The sequence below is a fragment of the Metopolophium dirhodum genome, chromosome 9 (genome assembly GCF_019925205.1).
Source record: "Metopolophium dirhodum isolate CAU chromosome 9, ASM1992520v1, whole genome shotgun sequence".
Taxonomy (NCBI): Eukaryota; Metazoa; Arthropoda; class Insecta; order Hemiptera; family Aphididae; genus Metopolophium; species Metopolophium dirhodum.
In genome coordinates, this window is record NC_083568.1 from 21,361,266 (window position 1) to 21,388,385 (window position 27,120).

The window sequence follows — 27,120 nt, forward strand, 5'->3', positions numbered from 1 at the left end:
CCATAATATTTTTAACATTCTTCCAACGGTGTTATTCACAATAATATATTATATAACAATTAGCTTATATTCCGAAGCTGTTATGCAGGACCAGTATAAATAGTAGGTACGATGAGGTACCTATCATAATATTTAAACATTGTACAATACATTATTCAAATCTATAATATTAATACCTTATTTATTAATTATTTTAAATAAAGCTTATAAAAATAATGTACCTTATATAATATAATATTATAAAAATATATAATTTTAATATAAAATTGGTTAGAGGTAGAAATTATGACTTAGGAGTTACGGGTGGCAAGACGATTTACATAAATAGGTAGAACAAACTATTGCCCCAATTAGGACATTCCAGTATCTTTCAGGAATCAACAAAGACTTATTTGTAAACTAAATCAATTGATCACACATTTTTTACTAATTCTTATACTAAGGAACCTATACCTACCAAAAAATGAACCAAAATAATAAATAAAAAAAAACTAATTTTGTATTTTAAAAACAGTATCAATTAAACGGCTTTTCAAATCATTATGAAACGGAGACATAGGTCTTTATAAGTGTATATAAACATGATGTATTCGATTCCACTTACATAACCTCCATATACATTTGAAGACGTTAATGTTAAATTTTGTTGCTCCCAAAACATTGGACCAGCCATTTATCAGTAGATCACACATTGGACCGGTCCCCCAGTATAATATTATAATATAGTCTATTCTATACCTACTTAATATTAGATAATACTAGAGAATTACTATTATATATAGTGTCATGCACGATATTAAGGCATACTGCATTGAACCTTGAATATTTCAAGATGATACCATCAATATTGAAACAGTTATCTAAATCTCAAAAACTCAATTTGTTAATGAAATGTACAATTTACATATTTATATGAGTGTACATAATGATTGAGACACCCACACGGACCAACTATTGCAATAATATTTGAAGCTAGGTGTTATATTAGAGTGACCATTAGGTGAATATAGGTAGCAGGTTGGATTAAGTACATATTTCTGGAAAGGCAATATATTAGATATTTAGATCCACAATTTTGCTGCAAGTGTCATATTAACAGAACAGCAAAATAAAATTATTTATATTTTCTTCTTCTTATAATTACTAAAAAACCAAATTGGAAAAAAATAATAGACATTGATAATATATTTATTCTACTTTATGAGATCTTTTGTGATATCTTACAAAGTTACAAATTCAATTAAAAATAAACTGTCATTATAAAAAAAAAAAAATAAGAATAATTCACAATATTATTGTATAAAAGATTGCAGTTTAAACATAGTTGATACATATCTTCTTTATACATGTTCAAGTTTATAATAAAGATAAACAATACAAAAATTAAACCATTTTAAAAAATGTATAAATTAATAATGATCTATAATTGTTGAGTTTTCTAAATTCTTTTCGTAGTTTTGATTTTTTCTTGAATACTAGTAGGAAAATTTGAAATATATTTTCTTGCACATATAGAGCAAAAAAACTTTGAATAAAATATACTGCATTCAGGTTTAATGCAAACGTCTTTATCACACATAGAACATACCGATCCTAAAATTAAAAATTGTCTTTTGCTGCGTGGAGAAAATGGATCTCTCGCTAAATAGTAATCAACTTTTGTTCCCACCTTACGATTAAATGATACGTGGTCGTTAAAACAATCATATCGTTCAGTCAGATTACAGTTTTTGCACACAAAAATAGGCCTCTCTTCAACAACTGGTTCTGTTCTATAAAAAAAAGTTAAAAATATATTTAAAATGAGGTAACTTATTTATACATCATACAAAAATATATTAGTAGTGTAATAAAAACAATGCGCTAAAAAGATGCAGATTAACCAAAGAAAAAATCATAAGTAATTTGATTTTCATTCATATTTTTTAAAGTTATGTTTTATTTGTTTAAATATTAAAATGTTTAATTTGTTGAACTAAACAAACACACGCACACATCACAACAACGACTGAATTAGAAGATCAAGAAGTTAAGACTATTTCATATAACATGTTTTCACTAACTATTGCTTAATTCGGGCACAAAATACTGACTTTTAGCGTTTAATTTCTATTGTTTAATAATTTTACGCCGTGAAAATTCCCATATATTTTATACAATGCAATAATATAAATTATCATCAAATGTTGGCCAAAAATACACAAATATGCCCAATAAAATAGATAAAACACATAACTATGAAAAATAGGCTGAAAAACCTCTAAATATGCAAAATATAACTTCACATACTTAACCATGGTACCTTGAAATGGATTTCTATGTCATCTAGCATTAAATACAACTTAGCAAGATTGATATACAAATGCATGAACTTATGAGCTCTGTTGATTAGTAATAATCTTGACAACAAATTATTATATAATTTACACAAATTTACTCAGGTGTACCATGGCATAGTTAAAAAAAAGTATTTTTAATATATAATATTTACTCAGTGTTAACTATCTTTGTTTCTTCAGCTTTATTATCTGGAGTTTCAGTCCTTTCAGAATCTTCATCATTTTTACTTTTCTTAATGTTTATTTTTGTTTCTGGTTTTATCATTAAAGGATGCTCTTGTTTGACAGACATATTGAATTTCTAGAAATAAATTATAACTAATTATCTTATTCACTCATCAACAATAATACAATTTTTCTTTATTGTTATCATAATTCATAGATGCTATTTGGGGGGCTTGGGTGTGCCTTATTACCAATGTAAATTTTAATACTAATTTTGCGGATATCAATAACCATAAGATAATATCAAAAAAAACTAAAGGTGCTTCAGCAGTCAGCACCCCCAGTTTTTTCATTGAAACTGCACCCTGACTGTAATTCAACAATGTAATTACCTACCAATGTAAATAATTCTATGTTAGCTAGAATTGTATATTTGTCATGAACTATGATAGTTAGTTATATCACAGAATATATGAAATTTCATATATTCTGTGGTTATATCTTAGTTCATGATATTTGTGTATCATAGAAAATCTGATTAATACCCGATTTAAAATCTATAATATGCGTGTTGGATGCATAATTCAAAGACAATAATTATAAAATATTTTGCTATAGTCATAAATATTATTACATACATGACAAATTGAACAGTTTGAAACCCCAATTATTAGTATTTTATTAATCATTGCAATGTTTTTCAACTTGTTGATTTCATATTATTAAAAAATAAAAATACCACAAATGACACAAAAATGGACAACTTAAGTAATGTTTTTCAATCCTTGACATGATTTATTAATTTGAGCCACAGTCCACTGGTAAAGTATAAAATTGTATTAAGAGGTTGTCAGCGGACTATTTGTTTTCTCTGTCTGCCCCCATGCATTATAGCAAACTTGCCAACCCTGTGTTACTTATTTTAATATTAGAGCGAATTCACCTATTAACAAAATTTAAGTTAAGAGCATTACCCTTGTCTCTACGTTGGATATCCCATAATATTTTATTTTGTATGTAAGTTAATAAATATGAGAGTGTTAATTATTACAGTTTAAAAATGTTTGTGAATTGTATAAAAATTAAAATATCATAAAAAACCAACTTAGGGGCACAGGTAATGTTCTTAGGTTAAAGTTTGGTGATGGGTGAATTGAACTCTAATATTATAAGGAACAACACAGGGTTGGTTCTACTAAATATAAATTTGGTATGTTGCGCATATGTCAGAAAGAGAAAACAAATGGTGCGCTGACATCCTAATAACGAAATATCAAGATATATGAACTTGCAAAGTAGGTTATTAATAAATTCTGTGCCTATGCAGTGTGTGGTCAGTAGTGATTCAACAGGAACCGTAGTACCGGTATTCTGTAATCTATACTTCTGTGATTTTTTTGATGTTGACTTTCTGTGATGTTAAGATAATTATTAATTTTTATGTTCATAGAAATCATAGACATCATTAATTACATTGTGGTAGAAACATTGAAATATACATAATATCATGAAGTCCAAAAATCTGTCAATCTGTGATGGTTGAATTGGAAGACAGCTCTTCTGCAGCAGTCCGTATTGGCCGGGCGTCCACTTCAAAATTCAAATCTCAATGGCCTCAATGTAAATTGTAAACATTGAATCATGCATGAAATATTGAACACAGAATTCTGTGACCGATGTTTAAAAACTTAAAATAGATAAGGCCTATAATCTTATCTATAATCGTGATGTAAATAACGACATGCCTAAAACGGTTCCGAAAACGCGAATACTACGCAAATACTACGACTACGAAAACCTCGAAAACCAAGACGGATATACTCAATATTTATCATGATATTATTTATGATGTTCACCTACCACTGAGCGTAGATAAAGAAATAATGTTTCTGAGCACCGACTGCATACAACCAGACTACCCCATTCGTGAGTCGTGACTAAATGTATAGTAAAAACATAAAATGAAACGCGTAAGGCCGTAGAGCCCCTTAGACTCGCCACCACCTATTGACCACATATATATTTGGAAAATGATTTCGAAAAATGGTATCGTAAGTGTTTACGGTTTTCTGTTGGGCTTGTCCATCTTTTTCGTGTGGTTGCTGCTTCGGAATAGCGACATGCTGGACACCTATGTCGACCCTGCAGTTGTGAACCCGTTGCACTTGTTTATCGTCTACGCAGCTATCGCCAACGTCCTAGTACGCGTCGTCAACCGAGGAACCACGTATAAAGTGAGTATTGTGATCGCCATATGGGCCACAGTGTGTAGTTAAGTGTACCTATTTTAACATGTCGTCTACAAATCTCGCAGGTATGTGCCCAGGCCTTGTTCTTGGGTTTGGCCATGGCTGCAGGATTGCTGATCTCGATCCAAGCACCGGCCTCCTGGAAGCCTTTTGGATGGTAATAAATGTCTATCTTTAAACATCTTAATGTATCTACCTATTAATTATCAATTTGTAACAAAATACAACAATATTGTATTTATAATAATATATTGTACTTAGTTTTAAAAAGCATACACTTCCACATCACTTTTCAAATAGCTAGGGAATTTTCTGAGACGTAATTAGTTATTGTTTGTCAATTGACACTAAGACAAAAATAATGAAATTAAACTTTTGAGGAACATTATAAGGGATTACATTAATTCAAAATATTACTGTTTACTTATCTTGAAATTAATTCGATTTGACACTAATTTCGTGTATAATAATTAAAATGCACTCTCTGAAAGTTAAGTCTGTGTATCAAATGTTGCACATATAGTTAAAAGAAAACTACCCCCATATGTTGTATATTCTATAAATACACGACATAGAAAATTTGCATTCAGTATAACCAATATTGTATTGTTAGCTTTAAAATTAAAATGCATTGATTAACTATTAAAATTAAGAATATTATTTGCAAAATTGAATTTTTCTGATATATGAGCATTTTGAAATTGCATTGTAATTTAAGTTACATACTCATAAAGTCATAATACATTAAATTGAAATATCATAAATATAAGCCAGTTTAAAACAGAAAAATACAATATTTTCAAGAAGAAAAAGTTGATGTATCAATGTGTGGTAGTTACATACAGACTCAGGCAGAGCAACATTTTCAAGGAAGAAATTCTTGATGGTTTGACATGAATTTAATAACAGATGTGGTTTTTTTACCTATCATACTATTCGGTTTCTACAAGACTACAAATGTTTTGAATATCATTACATGCCAACTATTTTATAATGAAAACTCTTATTATCTAATTAATAATCAGGGTTTAGATATGTATAATAAATAGTTAAAACTATTTGATGCTTCATTTAATAAAGAATAACCAAGTTTATTTAATTTGTTTTACATACAGGTACATATGTGTGATGGCCATATTTCATTACTCAGAGTTCCTCAGCATAGCTGTGTGTAATCCTAAGACTCTAACGTCCTCATCGTTCATGTTGGATCACAGTATCGCATACGGTGTAGCTGCTGCAACTAGTTGGCTCGAATATTTATTGTGGCATTACTTCTTACGTGGTAATGAAGCCTTAAAAATACATTAGATTCTCTACATAATTTACATTTGTTGTTTCCATTTTACAAGTGCATAACATAGCAACTTGAAGATTCAGGAAAACACGTTTAACTCTGTTAGCTTAAAAATTAGAGTGAATCGACTTGACCTCTTATAAAATTTAAAGGCAATATTATTATCTGGCAATCTCATTGGCTTTTTATTATATTTTAATTTTAAAGCGAGTTATGAGTATTTTAAAATTGTGAATTGTTTGTATATCATAAAATACTTATAACTCGCTTCAAAATTAAAATATAATATAAAATCCATGATATTGCCTAGATAATAATCTTACCTTTAAATTTTATAAGAGGTCAATTCACTCTAGTTTTTAAGCTAACGGAGTTAAACGTGATCTGCTGAGCGTACAATGAGCGTGCTATGTTACGCACTTGTAAGACGGAGACAACAAATGTCGGTGTAACGTACTCTTAATATATTTAAGAGTAAGGAAATTCTTTAATAATTTTATTTTAGCTATGTATCTTTTGTAGTAATATTATTTAAAATTATTATCGACAACAAAATTTAAAAGTTCAGGGTAAATTATAGTTTACAACATCCAACCACTTTGGCTATAGGATGTTTTATACACAATGCAAAAACCAAATTGAATTATAATACTCATAACTATACCACAAATCGATGCACTATAATTATATTCTTCTCTTTCTCAGATATGAAAACTATTCATGAAATCAGTTACTTCGGTCTTCTGCTATGTGCTTTTGGCGAGGCTTTGAGAAAAGGTGCCATATGGACAGCTAGAGATAACTTCACACATTTAGTGCAGCAAGAAAAAGCGCAGACTCATACACTGGTCACACACGGAGTGTACTCGTGGTTCAGGCATCCTAGTTATGTTGGATGGTTTTACTGGTCCATAGGCACACAGGTAATGTGTACAAAATTAATATCATAGTTAATAACACACATAATATACGGTTTTATTACTTATTTAGATTGTCATGATCAATCCTGTGTGCGTGGTGGCGTATGCACTGGCCAGCTGGAAATTCTTCAAGGATCGAATCTACTACGAGGAAATCACGCTCTTGAATTTTTTTGGAGAAGACTACATTTTATATCAGGAAAAAGTCGGAATCGGCTTACCGTTTATCAGGGGATTTGTGGTGACACGTGACAAACAATAAGAAACAAATGTTTATCCAACTCATATTATCAGATTGGAAATAAACAGTAAAAACATTTTAGGCAACCATATTGTTAAGTTGTTTCAATTTTGTTTCGCACATGATAAATTAACCAAGTGCATACAAATATGTATATAATATATTTAAAGTATAAAAATACAAAGTAATACAAAAATTTATTGTTAAATTACTTTTTGTGTAAAATAAGCGATTAAAAAATAGCACTTATATTTATACTTATATATATATATATTTTTTTATAACATGTATTTTGATATTAATAATAATCATAATAATAATAAAGGCTTAATCTTATTTTATAATTTGATTTTCATTCACATAAAGTAAGATTTAAGTAGGAACAGGAACTTATACAGGATAATAATGATTAAAAAAAAAAAAAAAACGAAGTAAAAAAAAATTTGGTCTGAAAATAAGAGAAGTCTTACAATGTACATAATTGGCAAGTTTTTTATATCCCATGTTAAATAAAACTAATAAACGTATAAATTATACGTTTCTATAAAAAAAAAAAAACGTTATTCAAAATATATTATAAATATTGCGTTAGGATAAGTATTTTGGCACATTGTATTAATATTGCTGAACTTATACTAAAATACCCCTTTTATTGATAGTTGCCTCCATGTTATCAATAATACCACTGGCCGCTTTTACTATGTCCCAATTAGTATTTTCCAAAGCGCTTAAGCACACACTGTGCTTGATATTGATATAGCCTCCAGCCTCTAGAGCTGCTTCTAGTTTGGCCAACTTTATCGCATGGTGCACATCCCAACCAGTAGCTCTTAACTTGTCCAAACACTGTTCACCAGACGCCTGGTATAAGAAAAAAAAATATCACACAAATCAACAATATGGATATCATTATGTATTTATGAACGAAATAAATACATACTTTGGTCCCGAGAACTTTGATCATAATTCTGACTTCATCGCAGTCCAGACCCCGGCTATGCTCTGGCCGATCCACAACATCGACACCTCTGTCAAACGTTTTTCGCTGCTCAAAGTTTTCCTCTTCGTCGCAGCTGGGTTCAAGCATCACAGGGAAGGTGTGCGTTTGCCGTTCAGCTACCGGCGATTCAACGGCACCCAACTGGTCCAGAGCATCTAGTTCTAAGGCGATTCTCTCGTCAAAACTCACTTCGGTGGTACTAAAAACCATGTGAAAAACAATGTGATATACTCATATCATACTACATTGATCTAAATAAAAACATGAACATTATGTGTATTTTCTCATTTTCTCTCTCTCTCTCTCTCTCTCTCTCTCTTGCCGACGCAAGGTTTCCATACATTTATCGGGGCCTAGAAGACGGGTCTCGTCCACGGTACAATAGCTCTGTCGATAGATAAGGGGTTACCTTATATCGTTATATAGTATATATTTATATTTTATACGATTTATACTGTGACCACTGACAAGTAGAGCATTTAGGGAGGGGGAAAAAGGGACAAATGCCCCAAGTGGCAAATTTTTGGGGACGGCATATATTTACTTGTCATATATAGACTTTGTTAGTATATACTGTAATACTATATCATTATACTCGTAACTATAGTTAAAACTTAAAATACGTAGAATTTAAAAAATAAAGCAAAATTCGTTAAAGGCGTGGTGTGGGTAAGAACGATTTACTAGTTTCGGGTTCATTAATATTGAAAAAGACGTTAATATTGACACGTTACCAGTATTAAATGATTTTGCTAATCAATTTGATGATGTTACCTATTAATTAATAATTTATATATAAATATATATATATATATATTAATATTAAGTAATATTTTTATTTTAAGTTGGAGGGGGTGTAGGGGATTTTTTTTCGTTAAAATACCTTAGGGCTTGAGCCGCTGTCGATATAATTCGCTATTTGCGCCTATGGATTTTAGCGATGTCCCATTATAAGAATGTTAACAGTACTTCAACCACCTATGATTAGAACTTCCTCAAATGCAATATCGTCATTATTTAAATCTTATTATACATTATTCATCTTCATATTCGCAAACTATTTCAGAAATAATATTCATTAATGTATTTCAAGTTTCTACCTTTATGTTCACTTTAGCAGTTACTAGTTAGGCACTTTTCTGTTTTACCGGACATACTTTTTTTAGTTTTAGTTATGTCGGTAGTTAAGCATACTAAAAACGATGGTGAAGTTAGAATTTGGCAATCGGACTTAGTTTCAAAGTTATAGCTATACCTAATTGAAATTTATAGTATTTTAAATAAATTCTGATTTCACCATCGTCTTGAGCATGTTTAACTAGATACGCTAAAACAAAATAAAAATGGAAAAAAGGGTGTCCGGTAAGACAGATACTTGCAGTATTTCCATAAGCGGAAATCCATTAAAATTCCAGGAGGGAGGGGGGCTAAACATTTTAACATTAATGTGAGCGAGCGGCTTCGATCCCACATTTTTTAGAGTTAAGCCTCTCAAGTCCACCCCACGATTTCCGCCAGTGAGTAGTTCAGTATTATTTGAGTTTGGAATTCTATTATAGTGTTATAGGACATAGGTCTAAATATTTGAATGACATTTTGCTTACACTTTATAACTGTCAATAAACCTGGTGATAACTGTCAATAGGTATTTAGGTATCCAACTAAATCCCACAATAAGCAATCTCAGTTTCATAACAACAATAGCCACTAGTCCCCACTTGCATACATTTTTAATAAAAATATTATTCATTTCAAAAATAAAAATTAGAAACCGATCAGCAAAAAATTAATGACAATACAAATAGATCGCGTCACGTCATGCGATTTTGCTTCCAGCTGCAAATCGAACCAGGTCTAAGACTCGAGGTAGTAGGCAAAATGAATCATATAAAATATTCGTTTGCAATAGACACGGTATCAGCTGTATTTATAATTAATGCTGACAATTCACTAATACAAATCACACCAAAAGTGACGGATTGCACAAATTACGGAAAATAGTTCAAGCTAAAAAATAACTTGACATTTATTGATGGCTCATGCAATTAATGTTTTTGTCTTTTGATAATATTGAATTTCCTTGTAAACGCATGGTATATGAGAAGTTGGTGGGAAACCTATAGTCTATTGGGTACGGACTTGTCAAAGTTATATAAGGTAAAATTACATTTTCTTGAGAAACAAATAATTTTATTAAGTGATAGTCTATAGTTGTTTATAAGTTCGACAAAGACACACTAAATTACGCAAAAATGTCTAATTGAATTATCACAGTTACCTAATATTAATGACAATGAAGATGTAAGAAACAATTTTAAATTATTATTGATCCACCTCATTGCTATAGGCGTAGTCAAAAGTTTAAGGAGGTCCCCCAGAGATGGATTATGTGGTATTTATGCTTAAACTGTCTAACGGCAATGCACCCATGCGATTATATTTATAATGAGCGAAGCGATGAATGTATTGATTTTACAATGTGTTTTTTTTTAAATTTTTTTTTGTGTCTGTCATCATCTTTTAGGACAGTAAAAGTGCTTGGATTTTCTTCAACAGTACCTTTTCTGATAGGAAAGTGAATCTAGTTGGCACTTTGGGGGGTCAAAAGTATAAATATCCTAGTAGTTTTCAAAAGTGACATGAAAAACAAAAGAAAAATTAAGGAAAAACGGGAATTTTTACGCAAAATCTGTTTTTGAGAAAATCGATTTTGGTTTTTGGTGTAACTCTAAGACAAATGACCGTAGATACATAACATTTTAACTGAATGTTTATATTATCATTTTCTATACACCATAACATTTTCCAAATATTTTGACTTATTTTGAGCTATTTACGGACATTTTCAATTTCCATTTTTTTTAGTTTTTTTTTTCTACAAATATCAATAAAATTTTATTTGTTGGGTAAAAAAGCTTGAAAATGTAATACAAGGCTCCTACTATATTGTTACAATGAAATTTGAAAAATATTAAAAATCCTTAGTCACAGTTTTTATTTATAAGCATTTAAAGTTCAAATATTGACAAAATACGAAAAAGTCACTAAATTTATAATTTAATAATTATTTTATAGTTAAAAATTTATAAAATGTTCAACTTTTATAGCTATGGATTGAAAATTGAAAACAAGGCTTCACGTAAATAGGTTATTTATAAATTACTTTATTCACAATAATATCATCAAATATACTTGGTTGTTTTCTTATACAATGATATTTTATCATTGAATTCAAATTTAACACCATCCATTACAGTGACCCATTTGTAACCTACTGTACAGCAGAGCGACATCGACTTACCCACCTTTTTGTTTTTTGAAGTCATTAGAAAACACCATCTTTTTGAGACAAAAATAAACCAAACATTATATATATATACAAAAATGTTAAACGAATTACTTTCACTCAAGATTTTCGTCCCCTTCACCACATTTCACGTCCCATACTAATAGGATAAATTGCTAATGTCAAAGGAGCTAAAACGAGTTAATTTTTCATTGATCTAAGTTAAATACATTGTATAAGATTTAAATAATCTATAAAAAATTTAGAATCTGAAAAAATATATTCTAATAGTATTTGAATACGTGTACCGAATACAAAATAAAAGTATTCTTTACAAGACTGGAATTTTAAACTACTACCAACAATATAATAATTACCTCTTTAAAACTTTAAAGTATAACCCATGTTACCCCCTTTTTTAATCTATAGATCTTAGATGCATACAAGTTGCACCCCTACAGGCTACAGCCCATTTATACTGCAGGTGCAGTGCATGATCGCGTGCGACTTTTAGATCGTTTTGGCGGGTCAATGTAAAATATAGATCGAAACAATCGATCAAATAACGACAGGGGTGTCCATACACTTACATTTGTTCATGGAAATGATTCCTTTCTGCAATAGTGTCGTTTTGTTTTTCCAAATCTGAAACCGCCGTCATGGCCATTTGACACGACGAACCACCACCGCTGGAGTTTGGCATGACCAACGGATACTTTCTCTGGTGTCTTGGTTTCGACGCTGTCATTTGCTGTACGGCCCTCGGGTCTTTGGGCGGTAACGGTATGATGTTACAGTCTGTAAATTAAAATGAATAACGTGTTAGGTATAACAATAATCTAAAATTGTTACTGCGCAGTAATATTGTCGAGACTCACTCGAATCGTTTTCGAAGTCTTCGGACAGTACGATGCCGCTGGACTGCAAAGACCTATATAATACAATCATATATTATAATTTATAAATTATGTATAATCATATTATGGTATAATACACTTCCACTGAATTGATAAATAGTAACAACTAATAAGTAATAACTAATACTTCATAGTGAACAATTTCAATTTTCGTTAATAATAATAAACATTTTCTAGGCGTAGAAAAGCGATTACTCACACAGCCCGTTGGAGTAAAGTATAAAGACTAAACCTCCCTTGAAATATTATATAGGTGCCTAAACTCAAGACCAATTAAAACATATACAGAAGTGTAACACGCGTATCCAACACAATTTTTCCTACTTCTTAGATAGTACCTTAGAATTTAGATTATAATATATCCTTCCTACCACTTAGAATCTTCATCCTTGTACTCGGGCCTGTGTACAGTGTTGGTTAGTATAGACTATAGAATATAGATTATCAACGATAACTTCCAAATAACACCGTTTTTAAATTATAGTTCGAAGCATGTATATAAATATTAATAAAAACTAATTGTTTTATACCTAGTCTAGAACGGTATAAAATATAAGCAAAGGTTTTGAGAGTTCATTCTCTCCCCAAATTGGTTTCTGTAGAAGTGCCTGATAGAGACATACTGAAACATGCTGTACACACTATTGCCTAAACGGAACGTTTCAAGTAATAACTATGTATGATTATATAAAATGTATTACAATACATCGTAATATAATTATTACATTTAACAAGTTTGTTTAACGAGATAGAAATCTGACCAGTTCAACCGATCACAACCAAATATTCCATACACGTTTTTCGTTCTTTGGGACAGGTTATATAGTAAAACATTTTGAAAAAATACGTCATTGAAAAAGGAAGTAATAATATTCAGTGAAAAAAACTTTAATAAATTTAAGTAAGTAACATTCACGAAAGAAACATCACATAATATAAATTAAAAATGTCTTCCAAAAACCTTAGAAGTTATACTTTTGGTTATGGATTTACATATACTTATACGTCGTACTGTTCATGAAAATTGCGTTACCTACTTCAAAAAAAGAAAAAACTAAATAATTGCAGAAAAAGACAACAATAAATTTAATTAGAAATGTTATTTTCTGTACTAAAGTATAGTTTTAAAATTGAGAGACGTCGAATATAGTAAAGAATAAAATTAAGACCTAAATGGATATAGGCATAGGTAGTGTTTACAGATGTTGCTGCGTATACTTAATAATATAAGCATATTAATTATAATTATACTGTAACATATTTAATGAAAATTCTTTTTCGAGACTATTTTGGAACATTTTAGGCTTCAGTAACACCTGCTATAAGAATCTGGCCACGTATTTATTTTCATGTTTATGAGTTATGGCAGATACGCTTTTAAATATAAAAAAGTGGGAGCCTCATTGCAGATTTTGTTCTGGGTCCTATATAATATGTCTACACACACTTATGGAGCTGACATTCTTATATTACTACAATAAACTTATTATATATTTACCCGTTGTCGTTCTTGTTTAGTCTGAATTTCGGTTTGGCCAAAGGAGTTGTGGTTTTTTTCAGTATTCTCAGCGAGTTGGTAACGCCACCATCCATCGCGGTCGTAGGTTTTTCGATAAGACCATTGTAAGCTTGTTTAGCTTCTTCGGTTAAACATCCCTATACAAGCGCGAGCGTAGGAAACCGATGGAAGGTGATAGAAGGACAAAAGGAAAGCAACAAAAATAAAAATAAAAAATAAAAACACAAAAATAAAACTAAATAACTGAAAAACAGCGTTAAAAAAATATCTACTTTTCAAAAATGTTACTACTTTTGGTCAGAGTTTTTTTACCAACTAAAATCTATTTAATACGTATGAAAAAATGTTGAGCATTTTATTATAATAAAAGATAATAATGGTTATTGCCTTATTGGTATAGAAGCCAACAGAAAAGTTATAGTTTCAGATTGTAAAAAGTTTCGTTACATAAAGGCACTGTATAATGTTATATATTTATATACACTGTAAAAATCGCATGCAATCTTAATACATTAGGTTGAGATTTGTGCTACTAATCTTAAGAGTTACGATTGTTAAGAAAATATTTTGTTTTAACCATATTTAGTGCTAGTTTTATTTGACATACGAATGTGCATGACGCATAATGTATATAAGGCATGTGCACACATTTGGGCAGTTATTTTTCATATATCCATAAAACGAAAACAATATTATTATCTAATTTATTATAGCTTTCACAAATTATTGGAACAGGACATTTTTGTAAACAAATTATTTAAATATGTATTATTTTTTAATTATATATTTTATCAAACCAATAAATAAATTATATAAAATTAAAATTAGTAATGCTTACGCCTTGCGGCATATTATGTGTGTTTAATACGTCTGAAACAAACTTATTTAATACGAAACTATTAAATTCGGTGAATTTGTTTTTCATTTCCATATTGGTTAATTTTTAACATTTAACAATCATTCTACAAGCAACTACCTGTTTACTTTAATTTTTCCTTAATGTAAAAAGACATTAAAGTATAAACTAAAAACGTATTAATTTCGATTATAGTGTATAATATATAAGCCCTATTATTATTCATGACCTGTAAACAAAAATAACCAGCTAGAAACTGTATATCCAAAACCCCAAAGATATTTGTATACATCAAAAAACACGAAAGGAGTATATTAGCATGCAATTTAAGTTTCACTTTACAAGTAGAAACAACATTTCTGGTAAAATACAAAACTTTATTACTGCACCATCTGTGTACAGTGTGCAACAAGCATCATATTAATTGAAATATTACCAAATGAACAAAGTGTTCAAGCCCACATGTGTATTTAGTTAACAATTTCAGAGTTATTCCACAGAAAAAGGCGCAGCGGCGAATGCTAAGGCAGAGAAATAACTATAATCATTATCGACAAGTCTGGCGATGCATATCATAATATTATTATGATTTACAGCTGGCTGAATATTAATAAACCGTATACAGCGAACACACTGTTAAACATATGCATATCTATTTATTTTTTTCAATACCAATCAAAAAAGGTAGGTAGGTACACGAGTAAAATCGAAAAATCGTTATTTTAAGTTATAAAAAATATTGATGTATTTCGTTAGTTTCAATAAAATATAAATTATTATTCGATTAAGAATTAAGAGAAAATTTAATTAAAATAATAAGTAGAATTTTTTTAACAGAAAGTCATACGTCATTAATTTTTGCAATAAAAATATAAAACAATAATCTCAAGATAACATCACTAAAGTTTAACTGCCTGCACGGCTGCACAGAAACTATATACAATAACTACTACCTACTACAAAATATTATAAGCGATTATAAATACTACTACTTAGAGTTCAGCAGTCTCGTCATCGATCAAACAGATATTTATAGGAACTTTATTTAGAACATCGTTGGAATTGTACAACACGCTACTCTCGGAATCCGACAAACTCCGTCTCAGTTTGTCACATTTTTTGCTATTGGGGAGCGTATTTGCTCGAAACGTATCGACGTTTTTTGTTTTATTCCTTAGTTTAGGTGAACTGGGGCACGAATACTGTTCACCAACTAACGTTTCGGTAGAATCAACATTGGACCGCTCAATAGTCTTCAATGAGTTACAAGAAATGTAGTCAAGTGAACCTATACTGGGAGAGGCCTTGGTCAATAGCTCTCTAGAGCGCGCAAAATAGAATTCCGTGGATGCCTTATCCCACAGGGGCAGACGAAACGGTGCAGTGTCCAATAAAGACTCAGCGCTGATAAATGACGAAAATGAATGCAAACTACTGCAAGACTACAAGCGATGAATATAAACGCATCGGAAGGAATAAAACGAGGGAGGTATATTTTAGAGATTAGTATTATAAACGCAGTTAGGAGCACATGTATAAAATAATTCCAATTATTTCTTACCTGAATGTCTGGAATGGAAGCAGCTTCGTCAGTGAAAGTCTTTGTTTCGTGTTTTGGGGTTTTCGTGAGGGATCCAATTGGAGGAGGAAACTTGAACATAAACTTCCGTTTACTTGGCGACGATGGAGATTCGGGTACCTGGTGATGTGGTTGTTCTATATCAGATCCCATTGAACGACTGGCCATCTCATTGGCCATTGCAATAGCAGAATCGAGACTCTTTTCGTCAGAAGCAGATATCGGTTTGACCTTTTGAAATATTAGTTTATTGTGTCATATTTTCGTTAGAAAATTACAAAACCTTATTTATTGTCTTAAATAAAACTGGGTGTACACTTTGGTCTTTAAATTATTTGATATTGTATTTTACCGTAGCTTGTTTCTTTTTTGTCTTTGAATTCACAGCAGCAGCAATAGTAGCAGCAATTTCTCGTAATTCATTTCTGTGATTTGTATCCAATGGATCAAGCGGAGACCTTGGTGGAGACACGGCATAGTTACTGACTCCATTAGTACTTATAGTTCTAAACATAGTTTCCATTTCTTCAACAAGGCTAGGTCCAAAGTCAAAAGTTTTCTAAAATAAAAAATATTAATACTATTGTTTTAAAATAATAACTATTGATGATAAATTTGAACATCTTTTTATTTAATACATTTTGTAAGTATTTAAACTATAGGTAACTGTAATCATTAATATTGCTCATCATAACATTATTTTGTTAGTTTTGAAAACATAATTAATATTTAAAGAATTAAACTTAAAACTTTTGCAAAAGACTTACTTCAAATCTAGGACTCTCAGCAACAGCATCTTCATCACTAATTTCATGGTATTCGTGGTCAGTCAAAATTTTTGACAACTTGTTTTTATCTAACCAGGTTGTTAAATCTACTAATAATAATAAACAAAAATAATAATAACTTAACTGCAAGCTTTACAATCATTAATAAATACCATTTTTTTTGCTTTCTGATTTATCACCATTAAGTAATGGCGCGCGATCTGAACAAGCCTTAATTGAAGTTGGTGAATCACTAACACTAGCACAGTCTTCTTGTGGTTTGTATGGAGCTACAACTTGATGTGGTAAATGATTATACTAAATGAGATATGAAAAAAACACAAGAATAAATAATTATACGTTACAAAAAGAAACATTATTGCTTATTAGTTATTAACTATTAATTACTTTTGGTGCATTTGTACTCATGAATTCAATATCTCCAAAATATGCACCATCTAAACCTACATGCCCCATATGTTTAACATCGCCTTGAGGACAAGATATCATATCGATCCTTAGACGACTACGCCGGGATGCATACTTTGAGTCTGCGACATAATTTAAATGTATATAAATAAATGCAAATGAAAACTAGTAATTTATATTACCATTTCTAGTGAATTCAGAATTTCTGTTGGATGGTAAATTTAAACCCAAATACGCCACAGTATTGGAAGGATTGAAAAAACCAGTTTTTCCATTGCACAATACTCCTTTCCATAAGGTGGGGACACCAGGTCTACATAAAATAAAAATTATATTATTGATATATTTATACAATATTTTTTGATTTAAATTTATAGTATACTTACGATTTATCAAGTACTGTTATAACTTCCCCAATAGTATAGTGGAGCATGTCTCTTTTTTTGTCTTCAAAGTTTACAACAGTTTGCACTTGCTCTGGTTTACACTATTAGTATAAGCATATCATAAAAATTGAAAATTAATATCAAAAAATGTTTACACCAACAAACAATAATAATTACATCAAGTAAAATTGATACTAAATCAGCAAATTTAGGTCTTTTAAGATGTTCATGTTGCCAACATTTAGTCATGACATTGAAATATTCTTTTGGGCAGCAATCAGGCTGCTCTAATCTCTGAAATGTACAAGTGTATAATATAAAAAAATAAAAATATTAATGTTTAAAGCTGAAACTACCTGAAAATTTGGTTCATCAATAGCCTCAAGTATTTGTTGTCCTGTGAGCGCTGCCCAAGGCTGAAACCCATAACTGAACATTTCCCATAAAGTGACACCATATGCCCATACATCAGAAGATGAAGTAAAACGTAAATAACTTATACACTCTGGTGCACACCTAAATCAAACGTAAAAATTGAATGTGCTCAAGACATAATTTAAATATATACATTGAATATTGACAATTCTTACCAGGCAATTGGCAATTTCAGATTTACATTGAAGTTGGTTTGATAATAGTCTTTACCGACACCAAGTGCCCGTGATAATCCAAAATCTGAAATCTTCACCTTGTTCTTTGTAAACACTAATATGTTTCTAGCAGCTAAATCTCTAAAAAAAAAAGTAATAAGACATTTTATTGAAACACCCAATTTTAAATAAAATACCTGTGTATAAGTCTTTTGTTTTCCAAATAATGCATTCCATTACATATTTGTATGGCAAAATCACATAACGACATAACTGGAAAACTTGCACGGAGTGATGGTTCTTTTAAACACTCCAAAAGAGATCTCAAAGGTGCTAACTCTGTTACCTAAAAATAAAATTACCAAATTTTAACACTAATTAATCACCAAATTCTTCAATACTTTGTAAAAAAAAACATTAGTCATTACTAGCATTAGGGCATCAGTGTCCAAAACTACTCCATACAATCGTACAATATGTTCATTGTCAATACTATGCATAATAGCTGCTTCCTTCAAAAACTCTATGGGATTATTTTGCATACGTTCTCGGCTCAAACATTTTATGGCAACTTGAATCTAATAAAAAATCTTCAAAACTAATAAATATGAAAAAAAAAAATCACTCATTTAAAACTGACCCTGTCTCCTTCATTGGTCCAAACACCTTGCTGGACTACACCAAACTCGCCTACACCTAATTCTTTGTTAATAGTTATGGAATCGGCTGGAATAATATGTTTGTTGGGAACACGAGCTGGTGGTCGTTTTTCATAAATAGGCTTCAGTGTATCTTGTGAACCAGAACTATCGCTCCACTGCTCTTTATTGTCTTTTGAAGAAATCAACTAAAATATAAATATAACAATGTATAGTATTATCACAAAACAAAATTATTGTAACTGTTTACTTTTTTAAACTTTGTGAAATAATTTTGTGGATAATACTTTTGGAAATACTTTTTTAAACGTCTTATTTCTGGCTTTGTCATTCCTATCTGGTACAGATCGTACTCGTTGACAAACTTTACTTGAGGCACAGTTGTCACCTAAAACCAAATGATGTGCCACCGATTAGTATACAAATTTGTAACTAGTACTGCAGTTAAATAGTACTAGCTAGTACTTACCTTCAAGTCGTTCTTGATCTCTGAATAGTACTGATGAAGTTCTGCTTCCAGCAGGAACTCGTACAGATCGATGACTTTCGACATTGTACCTACCGCTGATGAACCCAAAACACCTGAATCAAGTCGATAAAACACTTATTTTAAAACGGCATGCCAATCACACACAGGTGACAGGTACTGCTGGGGCGACTTAATATTTTCCAGCCTATTTCCCTACCACAACTATCTAGTTATTCCTACATCTAGTCTCCTAGGAGCTCCAAATCTATAGTTTGTTAATAAAAATGACATGGACATAGTGGGTAGGTGGTGCCAAGTGACATGTATAAAAATGGTAGGCATTAAATTGCAAATATTATACTGTTAATAGCTATTTAAGGTCCTATGTTAGGGGTTAGGTTAGGTTAATATATATTATGTAAAATAAGACAAATTATAATATATTATAATATGGTCTAAAATATTAAATATTCAACAGATGATAGTATTTTAACAAAGTTTTAGTTCCTAAGTCTTACACAACTTTTTTCTACATTGGGGCCGGCCTATTTGGCCAAGCCTTCTATACATATTGCTGTACCCTAGAACCCCTAAGTACCTACCCAGACGGGGAATTTGTGAAGAACGGGTATAGTATATGGTGCAATCAGTGGCACGGTGAGTGGTAATAATTTCAGAGGTAGTTGCCTCAGAGATTTTTCTAAAATAGAGGGGTGGGTGGTAGCCGGTGGGTCCCCTAGTAAATGTAATATGATATACTCAGTAGGTATTCAATAATGATCTGATATATAATTAGTTGTATTATAATAATACACTATTATGCATTAATACTCGGGATATTTGTAACTTGCCTCTGGAAAATGTTCAGTTCACGTCACTGGGTGCAATGACAACGTCAACAAACGGATATGGTCAAACGGGAGGGTAGGTAGTCGGTGTTACGACAAGCTGGTCATCGTGCAGCGGCGTCAAGATCCGATGAGAATATTCGAAATATTATTAAAAAATTATCCGGTAATACGTAGTTATTATATCTAAATAAAAATGAAACGCCGGCACATCTTCCGTCGGTCACAACCTCACGTCCGCCAGCCGTTCTCCGATGGCCACGGACGATTACTGCAGAGTGCAGACCTCTCTATTAATTCTTAAGATTATTTTTTAAACAGTGTAAAAAAATTTTGTAAATACCCACAGTGGACTATAGACAATCGGGTATGTATATTTATAATGGCTTCCTACTACGAAGGAATCTACGAACTACACGCGTCTACCGACTACCTACAACGACTGCAGTTAGCAGCGCACTAATGACCATAGAATACTGAGTACTGACGTCTGACTTCGAAATTGTAAATACTACGGCACTACGTCGTTGGTACGGTTCCACTGTTTACCACTTCAAGTACTGTCCGCTCGGCGCTCAGAGTCGGCGCATTCGACAATCCAGAGTCTACAATAATAATAATAATAACAACAACAATAATGAATATAATAGAAATTGCGAGAATAAAACAAAAACTTATCAGAAGTAATACCAACACTCATGCATGAATCTAACATAGGGTGATAACACGATTAAACCGCTGATAATGAAGTACGTCCTCACCATCATAAATATTATACCAGACTTGTACTGAGTACGAAGACGTATTATGATCTAAGCGTGCGTCGTACACGTCCGGCCTAGAGAGCTGCTGCTGCTGCAGCCAATACGAATTACCTTATAAGTCTTTACTCTTTAGTACTATCGCAGAACAATTCGGTACACGGTACACCCGCGACATAAGCCATAGGGGTTTCAGTTAGGCAATTTTAACGCATGTTTTTAAATGAATAATAATTAACAATTTATTGAATTATAATATTTCGAATTTAACTTACAATGCATGTCACATTGGCAGGTTCGTCGTCGATTCGTTTATCGCTATAACCGTGAAATTATTCATACCTATAGCTATTAAATTGGTGACACAGTCATATATTACACTAAAACGGGTAACATTGAGAAATCTCAGATGAGATGTATAATTTAGAATAATATTAAAAAGGTATATAAATATAAATGAAGAAACTGACATATCAATAATCACCACACAGCCTAAATTGCTGGCCGTAGAAAGTAGAAACTTGAAATCTTTACAGAAGTGTCTAATATTTTAATGTAGGCAAATTCTCAGAAGACTAGGAAATTTAACTCCAACAAGAGATTAAAATATATGTGTCCCAATGTTAGTATGTAAAATTAATTAATCTCCATAGACCATAATATCTATTTATTATAAGTGTTAAGGACTATACAATTGTACAATGTCGTGTATCGTGGCCTCGTGGGTAAAGTTAAATCCTTAAATTTCATACGTTATGTAAACTAGGTATGTAATATTAGGTATACCTAACATTAGTGACACCATCATCGAATTACGTTAGTAAGAATACTTATATAACAATACTATCAAATAATAATCAGTTTTAGCCTATTTAATCAATGTAAGTTTTTTCCGGTAAACGTGAGAGTGACGTTAAGTATTAAAGTATTACCTATGTACCTACCTTTTTTCCCCGTGGTATCGATAACCGAAGAGGGTCTACGTTACATTGGCGCAAATAGGGGGGGGGGGGGGCTTGGGGGACTTAGTCCCCCCAAATGTCGGTCAAGTCCCCCCAATTCAAAATCTAGTAATTAGTACTAATTTTTATATTCTGTGGTACTAAGCAATATGGCCTATGGGGAGGGGGACTTGAGTCCCCCCAAAAATTTTTGTCAATTTGCGCCTATGCTGCGTTAGCATTATGTCCCCTTGGGGCAGGGATTGCATTCGCATTACGTCCCCTAAAGTATTATTTACCTAAAATATATTTAATAAAATACAACTAATTTAGTATATACCTATTAGAATTTACCTATATAGTGCGTTATAGGTATATTATACTTGGTAAATCTATTACGGCTATTAGCCATTATCCATTATACATCATATGACCAGAGTGATCTGTCATGGTCGCATGAATCATGATTAATAGTTTATGCACCTACCTAGCTAATCTTATTTTTATTTTTTGGGGGTAGGTATATATCATGCAAATTGGTAGGTATGAGCTTGGTCGTTATACATTAATGTATTATGAATACGGTTATTACTTAAGACCAGTGGCGTGACGAAGGACTTTATTTGAGGCACGTGCCTCAGATTTAAGGGTGGTAGGTATCCTGGAGACTAGGAGGATTTCAAATATAGTAAATAATTTATTAAGTACACACTAAGGCAGTGAAACTGAGCCAATCATTCTCAGTTACCATTTACGTAAATAAGTAATTATTTATATATAAATATGTTTAATTACTAATATAAATTATTGTGCCTCATAAGTTAATGAAGTTCGCCACGCCACTGCTTAAGACTATTATTGTTGACATTACTCGTTATTTTATAAAATTATGGAAATAATTTGAAAAATCTGCACCGGGCCTCTTAAACTTTAAACTTTAAACGATTAATATATTTTATTATCCTCTGACGTAAAATCTTCATATAATGTATTATAATATATCATAATATACTATTTAACTACTATTATTTTCTAATTGTTGATAGCTTTTCAAAATAATTAACGTCTGTACGATAAAAAATACTCTGTATAACTGTATAGTGTATATACTATATATTATATTCTTTAGCTATAGTTAAATATACGTCATACGCTTCTAAATTTATTATAATAGGTAGTCTACTTAATACGATTTTAGATTATTATGTTTCATTATACATTTATATTTTATACTATAAGTCACATATTTCTAAAAAAAATAACAACATTATTACATTATCATAAATTACATTTTGTAATTTGTGACCTAGGTATGTGTATTATCTTTTTCAAAGAAATTAATAATAATAATTATCAAATTAAGTTACATTCTTAAACCAAAAAAAATTAACGATAAATTAACCAGATTATAATATTATTATTATATTATTATAAATGTTTGATGCTAGCAGCTAGCGTCTATAATGATTCATGGTGACTATAATAAATATAGTGGTCACTGGTCAGCAGTTCAGCACTAAAAATAATAGATAATACTAATTGAATACGACTATTGGTGATGCATTAGTTATTATAATAAATCAAAGTTCATTTTTTCTGAGTATTTATTTCTAACGAACTATCATCAAAAAATCAATTTTTGTATAGACTACGAATTCTATTGGTAATTATGTGCCAGCGCCGCAATTAGCGGGGTTACACGGAACCCCTCAAAAAGGGCCCCATTATTATGTTTAGGGGACCCTTTTAAAATTTCAGACATAAATAAATAAACATTTTAAACCAAAATTAAATGTTATTCCAATTTACAACATGAGAAAATTGAAATTTTTCTAAACCAACAAGTTACGTCCAACATCTGATATGTTTGTATAATACCTACCTACCTATTGGCTATTGTTTAGGTATAGTTATGAAGATAATATTTTATACTAGACCATGAGAGATCTTAGTAATTTTTTTTTTAAAAAATTATCTTTTTTAACATTTTAACATTAACAGTGACTAGTTTCCGCAAAACGCTCTTTTTTGAAATTAAAACTTATATTCAATTACTTGAGAAACGATTATCAAACATAGCTGTACTGAACATTAAAAAATAGAAACAAAGAATTAAATATTGAAAAATAATTAACGATTTTGCTCAATAAAGCTCATATAAAGCTAGGAATAAAATTTACTGGAAATGATTAAAAAGTATTTGTACCTATTTCTGTCTTCAGATAATGAATATTCTAATTAAAATTGTATTGGTTTCAGATTTGTAGTATAATATGAATACTATTAAAATAAACTGTATTAAGGTTTTATTTATGCTTACAAATTAAAAAATATCAACCGAGATAAAAAGATAATTTAAATTAAAAATGGAGACCTTTGTATAATGTATAAATAAGTTGATCTATTTTTTGTAAACTACATTATATTATAATCATAATGTACAGAAGAAGTACCTACTCTACAATTTTGGACATTTGCAGCTTATAGTATATAAATATATAATTATTGTTATAACTATTGTTTTAAAAATGAACCAAAAAAAATTTTATAAGCTAACTTATACATAATTTTTCCAATATAAATATTAAAGTGGTCGTTATTGAAGTGTTAAGTGTACTAAAAATATGTATTTTAAATACTGCCATTATTATTTGTATTATTACAGACAAATATGGTGGCTTAATTAAAATAAATATTAGTTAAATCGGTATTAGTACTGTCTTAATCAATTTCAGTTCTATTTAATATTGGTCTTGTTATTAAGATTTCGGGAAGTAAATTAATTTGAAATAAAATGATTATGTCTAAGTTATTTTAATTATAATATACTTATAGTCTAATTACTTCAATTTGATAATATTTTATACTAATTACATATTATTATAAATTATTTATAAATCCTACAGAGTAGGTATTAACAATTAACAAACAAATAGTGTGCCTATACATTTTTTTTCGAAAATTAGAATAAGATATAGACAATTACGACGAGCCGGGCCCAATGACGTTACGCGGCTTTTTCAATTGCTCATAACTTATTGAATAATGTGAGTAGAAACGTAAAACCCATACCATTGTTCTTAGAATTTAACATTCTTTCAAATTAAAATTTGAATTTGTGTGTTAGAGAACGTAATATAAATGTTAATTACTATTAAATATTAATTAAAAGTTAGAAAATTTACAAATTGCATCACATCATTTTAGTTCACAGTTAAAAATATTATAATTATTACAAATTAAAATTATTGTTTGTGATATGATATTTTGACGTAATACACATTACTACATTAGGTACAGTTTGTATGATTTGTTTAGATAATTATTATTTTTATTTTTAAGTTTTATATATTTTTTGGTATATTAGCCATTAGGTATGTGTAACTATTATTTATTGTTATAAAAATTATGATTTTTTTTTAATAATAATATAATAATATTATAAATATTATATTTTGTACTGCTACTTGAATTTCTTCACTGAAGGAGTTTACATAAACTCAATTTTACCTGTTTATTTCCTGGCGGAGTTTGGGCGAAGCCCCGTTAAACAATACTGATTTCTTTTCCAAGGGGGAGGGGTGGGGGCTACAATATTTTATTGTTACTTATTAGAGTATTATATTGGCTTATTACAATAAAAAAAGTTGGTTCATATTTAAGTATAATAATGATGATATTATTAGATAATATGACCTACCCATTTAAAAAACTCCCATATTTCCCTGGCTATGCGCCACAAGTGAAGACTGAAGTTATATTATATTTTTTATTGCTTGATGTTAATTTAAACTTATTTAAAAAAAAAAATACATGTGTTTTATGTATTTTAATGTTACCGAATCGTAATTTATTAAAGCCAATTCGTGCCTGAAATAAGTGAGTATATAATTTTCAGTTTAATATTTCGGGGGGGGGGGGGGGGGGTAGGCTTATAAGCCCTTAAGCTCTTCCCCTATCTACGGCACTCATTACTAATTATTAAGTGGTAACAGGTACACAATATATATCTATAGAAAAATTATAAATATTTTGTAGTAGGTATATAGCTAAACATTTTTTCATATTTTGTCTATGTAAATTAGGTGTGGCAATCGCCAATCGTATTTAGGTACATTATAAAAATAAGTTACCTATACTTATTGCATTCTTAAAAAATGCAGATATACTTTATCTAAATTAGCTTTTATTCCCGAGAATTCTAATACCATAGTACACTATAGTGGCATAGTATATTATAGTACCATACTAGTATACTACCATGTACCTAAATACCTAAATATTACCTAAATAATAATACCTAAATACCTAAATATTTGATTAAAATATACTTATTATAAGTATTTATTGTGTAGGTACATTCTCCACTTATAGGTATATTAACAAGATTCAAATTTAGGACTTACCTATTAGTGTATGGTGAATGATAATAGACGTATTTCTACATAATCTGCAGTAGGTAACTATAGGCACAGGATATTATAGACAGGTCAAAGTTTAAGACAATATATAAGTCACTTCGCTGCACTTATACAACCATATAGGCTGAATTTGATTACTAAATTCAGAAAAAAAAAATTTCGAGAGATGTTCATATGCAGACGGTTGATAAGTTATAGATCAATATTATAAACGATTAAAAAAAAATAAGTACCTACCTATTTAAAATTATATTAAATTAAATATGATTATAGAATATAGATGTCACTAGTCACTGTGAATATAGGTGTACAATTTTATTGCATTAGTTTCGTTGATAGATATAAGTTTTCGAAATAAATTTAAAAAAAAAACCACTGACCACTGTCATAATAATTAGCATGCAGAATAATACACAAGTATACCTAACACTAAATAAAATGACGCGACAATAGATGTTTTATATGCAAAATTTCCCCCTCC

General features: G+C 30.3%; 3 protein-coding genes across 9 annotated transcripts; 1 reads left to right on the forward strand and 2 right to left on the reverse strand.

Moving 5' to 3' along the window:
* Positions 1-275: 275 nt before the first annotated feature.
* On the reverse strand, positions 276-4,141 carry LOC132953089 (cysteine-rich DPF motif domain-containing protein 1). Of its 3 annotated transcripts, XM_061025643.1 has the most exons (4): positions 3,978-4,114; positions 3,143-3,915; positions 2,492-2,640; positions 276-1,772 (listed from the first exon to the last, which is right to left on the reverse strand). In XM_061025643.1, exons 2-4 carry the CDS (start codon positions 3,191-3,193, stop codon positions 1,439-1,441), a joined length of 534 nt encoding a protein of 177 aa, XP_060881626.1. In that variant the 5' UTR covers positions 3,194-3,915; positions 3,978-4,114; the 3' UTR covers positions 276-1,438. The 3 variants fall into 3 exon arrangements, with proteins under 3 accessions (XP_060881626.1, XP_060881628.1, XP_060881627.1); XM_061025645.1 differs by lacking the exon at positions 3,143-3,915 and having other exon boundaries at positions 4,004-4,141; XM_061025644.1 differs by lacking the exon at positions 3,143-3,915 and having other exon boundaries at positions 3,978-4,115.
* A 131-nt stretch (positions 4,142-4,272) lies between these two features.
* LOC132953088 (protein-S-isoprenylcysteine O-methyltransferase) lies at positions 4,273-7,555 on the forward strand. The gene is made up of 5 exons (XM_061025642.1): positions 4,273-4,738; positions 4,819-4,910; positions 5,869-6,038; positions 6,756-6,973; positions 7,041-7,555. The coding sequence occupies exons 1-5, from the start codon at positions 4,535-4,537 to the stop codon at positions 7,230-7,232; spliced, it is 876 nt and encodes a 291-aa protein (XP_060881625.1). The 5' UTR covers positions 4,273-4,534; the 3' UTR covers positions 7,233-7,555.
* Positions 7,556-7,804: 249 nt separating this feature from the next.
* Positions 7,805-26,643, reverse strand: LOC132953087 (activated Cdc42 kinase-like). 5 transcript variants are annotated; one of them, XM_061025637.1, is made up of 21 exons: positions 26,625-26,643; positions 19,669-19,781; positions 19,450-19,587; positions 19,181-19,387; positions 18,969-19,118; positions 18,738-18,886; positions 18,541-18,681; positions 18,307-18,466; positions 18,128-18,244; positions 17,951-18,051; positions 17,747-17,877; positions 17,544-17,686; positions 17,309-17,453; positions 17,136-17,245; positions 16,721-16,927; positions 16,351-16,599; positions 13,913-14,070; positions 12,376-12,428; positions 12,088-12,295; positions 8,152-8,410; positions 7,805-8,072 (listed from the first exon to the last, which is right to left on the reverse strand). In XM_061025637.1, exons 2-21 carry the CDS (start codon positions 19,750-19,752, stop codon positions 7,842-7,844), a joined length of 3,141 nt encoding a protein of 1,046 aa, XP_060881620.1. In that variant the 5' UTR covers positions 19,753-19,781; positions 26,625-26,643; the 3' UTR covers positions 7,805-7,841. The 5 variants fall into 5 exon arrangements, with proteins under 5 accessions (XP_060881620.1, XP_060881619.1, XP_060881621.1 ...); XM_061025636.1 differs by lacking the exon at positions 26,625-26,643 and adding an exon at positions 20,520-21,159; XM_061025638.1 differs by lacking the exon at positions 26,625-26,643 and adding an exon at positions 20,520-21,113 and having other exon boundaries at positions 17,136-17,242.
* Between the last annotated feature and the right edge of the window lie 477 nt (positions 26,644-27,120).

Bases quoted from the DNA above. Each gene is read 5' to 3' on its own strand.
- LOC132953089 (XM_061025643.1), bottom strand. From the start codon at position 3,193: ATGATTAATAAAATACTAATAATTGGGGTTTCAAACTGTTCAATTTGT. The intron at 2,641-3,142 runs GTATGTAATAAT...ATTTATTTCTAG, and splicing joins CAAACTGTTCAATTTGTCAT to AAATTCAATATGTCTGTCAA. The intron at 1,773-2,491 runs GTAAATATTATA...TTTTTTTTATAG, and splicing joins ACAAAGATAGTTAACACTGA to AACAGAACCAGTTGTTGAAG.
- LOC132953087 (XM_061025637.1), bottom strand. From the start codon at position 19,752: ATGTCGAAAGTCATCGATCTGTACGAGTTCCTGCTGGAAGCAGAACTT. The intron at 17,878-17,950 runs GTAAGTATACTA...TATTTTATGTAG, and splicing joins ATAACAGTACTTGATAAATC to ACCTGGTGTCCCCACCTTAT. The intron at 8,411-12,087 runs GTAAGTGTATGG...CATGGTTTTTAG, and splicing joins AATCATTTCCATGAACAAAT to TACCACCGAAGTGAGTTTTG.
- LOC132953088 (XM_061025642.1), top strand. From the start codon at position 4,535: ATGATTTCGAAAAATGGTATCGTAAGTGTTTACGGTTTTCTGTTGGGC. The intron at 4,739-4,818 runs GTGAGTATTGTG...CAAATCTCGCAG, and splicing joins ACCGAGGAACCACGTATAAA to GTATGTGCCCAGGCCTTGTT. The intron at 6,039-6,755 runs GTAATGAAGCCT...TCTCTTTCTCAG, and splicing joins GTGGCATTACTTCTTACGTG to ATATGAAAACTATTCATGAA.